The 4,622-nt window shown below is 46.4% G+C and overlaps 1 protein-coding gene across 1 annotated transcript; it reads left to right on the plus strand.

Moving 5' to 3' along the window:
- The first annotated feature begins 518 nt into the window (after nt 1-518).
- On the plus strand, nt 519-4,357 carry LOC147629889 (pentatricopeptide repeat-containing protein At2g03380, mitochondrial-like). The gene has a single exon (XM_086811401.1). The coding sequence runs from the start codon at nt 732-734 to the stop codon at nt 3,615-3,617; it is 2,886 nt and encodes a 961-aa protein (XP_086667527.1). The 5' UTR covers nt 519-731; the 3' UTR covers nt 3,618-4,357.
- Nucleotides 4,358-4,622: the final 265 nt, after the last annotated feature.

A 4,622-nucleotide genomic window follows, 5' to 3' on the forward strand; every position in this document is an offset into this window, starting at 1 on the left:
TACTCTCTCTAGCATCTCCTCTAATCTCTTCTAAAACCATATCCTTTCCTTGTCCTCTAGCCACGTGGCAACAACGTACAAAGGGACAAATTGTGCACGGGTGGGGGCACTGTCGCCCCACAGCAACACGCAAGTGTAGAACTAGTCTTTACAAAGCACCATCTCAAACAACCAACGGTCCAACGAGGTTTAAACCTGTGTGCCCACATGTGGAGAGTTTGTGGTGGTAAAGAAAAAACAAAACTCTCCATCGATGAGACCGAGGTCCTCTATAGTTTACGCAACAACACTTAAGACAAAAGCAGGCTAACTGCCAGGCAATAGCTGTGAAATGGGCAGGCATGGTCTATGCTTAAGCTCAGTGTTCAAAAAAAACAAAATTTTAACCAATCAAAATAAAAATAACTCTTAAATCTATGGAGTTTTGTTTTTGAAATCTCTCCTATAAGCCGGTTTTATAACTAAAATGTATGAAAAATCATTCCTTAAATTAAGGGCTCCTTAGTGATGTGTGTGAGTAGTGTCAATTTCCAACCAAGCCAAGCACTGCTTGTTATCGCGAAGTATTTGTGAAATTCCAAACCGTCGTTACACGGCCCTGCGCCTTGATGTCGGTTGACCATCGATGCAATGCCTGTGGAGTCCCTTAGATTAAGAGGAACTCGTGTTGCTGTATACAAAAGGAACCAGGGAAACCATGCAAATACATCGGCTCTGCCTTCAGAGGAGACATGGCGGCTCTCTCTACTGCAATGCTAATGCCACCAACAGCAGCATCACACCCAGAGGAGAAACAACTACAACAGGGAAAGAGAAGCCGCCAGCAACAACAGGAGAGACAGCAGGAGCTATGGGAAGACCTCTTCTCAAACCCCTCTCAATGGTGGGACAACAGGCCCAACAAGAGAAACCCTACTTACCCCGACTTTCGCCACAAGGCCTCCAAACAGCCCCTTTGGTTGGACAATCGTCACAAGCCCCCCTGGGTGGAGTCTCGTCTACCCACCCTCTATGGCCATCATCATGTTAATTATGATGATGATGTTAGTGATGCTCCTTCCCCTCAGCAGCATCTGCAGATGGAGAAAGGGCATGGCTCCTCTGCTACCGCTCCTTCATCTGATGATGACCTTATCCGAAACCTATGCGATAAAGGGCAGCTGGATATGGCCATGGATGTGCTCTCTAGTAAGCACACAGCCCTCTTCACCAATTCATACAAGTCCCTTCTCCAAGCATGCACTAAGAGGAAGGCCCTTGATCATGCCAAGCGCGTGCAAGCCCATATTGCTCTGCATAAGCCTGCCGAGCTGACTGGCATCGTGGGTGATAACTTGGTGGTGACTTACGCAAAGTGTGGTGCCATTGAAGATGCACGCATGATATCCACCACATTGCATCGCCGTAGTGTTGTCTCCTGGACTGCCATGATCTCTGCCTATCTGGAGTGTGGAAATGCTCAAGAAGCACTTAGAATGCATCAGTGTATGCAAGATGATAACGTGGAGCCCAACAGTTATACTTATGTAAGCCTCTTCAAAGCTTGTAGTATTGTACAAGACCTTAAACTAGGCAGGAAATTACATGCTGATGCCCGAAGGAAAGGCCTTGCATCAGGTTTCTTTGTTGGCAGCACCCTCGTGAATATGTACAGCAAGGGTGGGGCCATTGTGGAAGCAGAGGATGTTTTTAGTGAGCTGTCTGAGCGTGACATTGTGTCATGGACTTCGATGCTCTCAGCATATGTTGAGCAGGGCCAAGCTGAAAAAGCGTTAAAGTTGTTTAGACAGATGCAAGAGGAATGCTTGAGAGTGGACCGGATGGTGTTTGTGATTGCTCTTCAGGCATGCACCACCATTGCAGAGAAGGAAGAAGCGCTTATTGTGGATGGACAGTCAATCAAGTTGATAGCTCTGGAAATTGGACAGGCATTACATGCAGATGCCCACAAGAAGGACTTCGCATCGCATACCTTTGTTGGCACCTCCCTTTTGAGTATGTATGGGAAGTGTGGGGCCATCACTGAAGCAGAGGCTGTGTTTCGTGCAATGTCTCAACGTGACCTCGTGTCATGGAGGGCGATGCTTTCAGCATATGTTGAGCTGGGGAAAGGAGAGAAGGCCTTGCAGTTGTACAGACAGATGCAAGAGAATGGAATGAGTGCAGACCAACTGATGTATGTAATCACCCTTCAGGCGTGTGCTATACTTGGAGAGAAAGAAGAGGCTGTTGTTTTGAAGGGAAAACCAACTAAAGTGGTGGCTTTAAAAATTGGACAGGCACTAGTTGCTGATATCCACATGAGTTACTTTGCATCAGATGCCTTCATTGGTACTGCCCAATTGACCATGTATGCGAAGTGTGGAACCATTGCTGAAGCAGAGGATGCCTTTTGTGCATTGTCCCACCATGATGTTGTGTCGTGGACTGCTATGCTATCAGCTTATATGGAGCAGGGCCAAGTAGAAAAGGCTTTGCAACTGTACAGCCTGATGCAAGAGGAAGGTACGAGTCCAGACCAGCTGACATTTGTGATCGTCCTTCAAGCATGTGCCACCTTTGCAGAGAAGGAAGAAGATTTTTTTGCAGAGGGACGGTCAATCAAGAGAAAGGCTTTGGAAATTGGACAGGCATTACTTGCTGATGCCGGCATGAAAGGGTTTGCATCAGATGTGGGGGTGGGTACTGCCCTTCTGAGTATGTATGGTAAGTGTGGGGTCATCATGGAGGCAGAGGACGTGTTTGGTAGATTATCCCACCGCAGTGTTGTGTCATGGAATGCGATGCTTTTAGCATATGTTGAGCACAGCCAAGGAGAGAAGGCATTAGACTTGTACAGACAGATGCAAAAGAATAGGGTGATTATGAATGATGCTACATTTATCTGTCTTCTTCAAGTTTGCCATGAAACAGGAAGCTTGGAGCTATGTAAAGAGATCCACTTTGACATTGTCTCTGCTGGATGTGATTGGGTGCCCTCTGTGGTAGCCACTCTAATTCATGCATATGGGAGTTGTGCAAGCATGGCAGATGCACAGGGTATATTTGATGAGCTACCCAAGCATGAGCGTGATGTGGTGTCATGGAATGCATACATTGCTGGTCATGCAGGGGCCGGAAACACTGGAGCAACTCTGCACATGTTTGAGAAAATGAAACAGTCAGGCGTTAAACCCAATGAAGCAACCTTTAATGCGGTTCTTTTAGCTTGCTGTCGTGCTGGCTTTGTTGCCAAAGGTGTTGAGTATTTTGAATCCATGAGCAGAGATTATGGCATAACTCCAGACTTGAAGCATTATGGTATTATGCTAGACCTCCTTGGCCGTGCAGGGGACTTCGAGAGGGCAGAGAAGATGTTCGAAAGGATGCCGATGCAGGCTCCGCTGACCATTTTGCTGAGCTTGCTGGGTGCTTGTCGCATGCATGGCAACGTGGAGCTGGCAAAACAAGTGTTTGATCATGCAGTAAATCTGCAGCCTAAGGAGGCTGCTGCATATGTTTTGATGTGCAACATCTATGCTGAAGCCGGGCTGCAACAGTGTGCAGCTGAGGTGGAACATTATAGACAGAAGAATTGTGTGGAGGAACCTGGCCAGAGTTGGGTTGAGCATGAGTGAAAGGTTCAACCTGGCCAGAGTTGGGTTAATCACGAGTGAAAGGTTCACTCATTTACTGTTGCCAATTGTTGTGGAGGGTTGGTGAATTCATCAAGCTCCACTATGACCACTATGATGAGGTTCAATCTAGGACCATCCTCCACTCCCTTCATTATTTCTTGCTCCTTGACAGGCTCCTCACAGGGCATGATACTTCTTTAGGAAATTCTTCAGCATGCCACTTCTTTAGGCATGGTACTTCGTCAAGCACTTCTGGAAGTTGTTACTTGCTACATCAGTCCAGCAAAGAGCTCAATGAGAGAAAATCTCCCACAGCCAAAATGTATTGTGAGCCATACCTCCCACATGACATCTTGGTCCTTCAATGACAATGCCGTTCTGCAGTGCCCATAGCAGGGCTCACGCCATCTTCCTCTTCCTGAGTATTCTTTCTCCTCGGTCTCGACAAAATGTATTGTGAGCCATACCTCCCACATGACATCTTGGTCCTTCAATGACAATACCGTTCTGCAGTGCCCATTGCATGGCTTGCGCCATCTTCCTCTTCCTGAGTATTCTTTCTCCTCTGTCTCTCAGTTTTGTGAGATGTTTTGAGGGGGGTAGAGGCAAGGCTCTTTAAAAGGGGTAACCAAGGAGCAAAGTCAGCTGCAACCCATTCGGCATGAAGGGTCTATGTGGATGTAGGAGAGGTAGCCGGGCCAAGAGGCATTTTACTATGTATAAAAGAGAAGTGTTTATAAGGATGACCATAAATTCAATCTTCAAATATTTTAAAAAAAGTAAAACTGTGAGGATTGAATGCGAAAAAGCTTTTTCTTTTAACTTTTGCTTTTCAATCCTCTGCTTCTCTTTTTCATCTCCAAATCATTTTATTAGAGAACTTGAAAACCCACGGCTTTACCATGGGCTTCGTCTTCTGCGCTGCAGGCATGCCTTTTGAGCTTGGGACACTATATCTACCACTGTTACACAGCTTTGCTCTGTAGGTTGTTTCTTAAGATTGCG

The sequence above is a fragment of the Cibotium barometz genome, chromosome 17 (assembly GCF_041138505.1).
Source record: "Cibotium barometz isolate CiBa-2024 chromosome 17, ASM4113850v1, whole genome shotgun sequence".
Classification (NCBI taxonomy): Eukaryota; Viridiplantae; Streptophyta; class Polypodiopsida; order Cyatheales; family Cibotiaceae; genus Cibotium; species Cibotium barometz.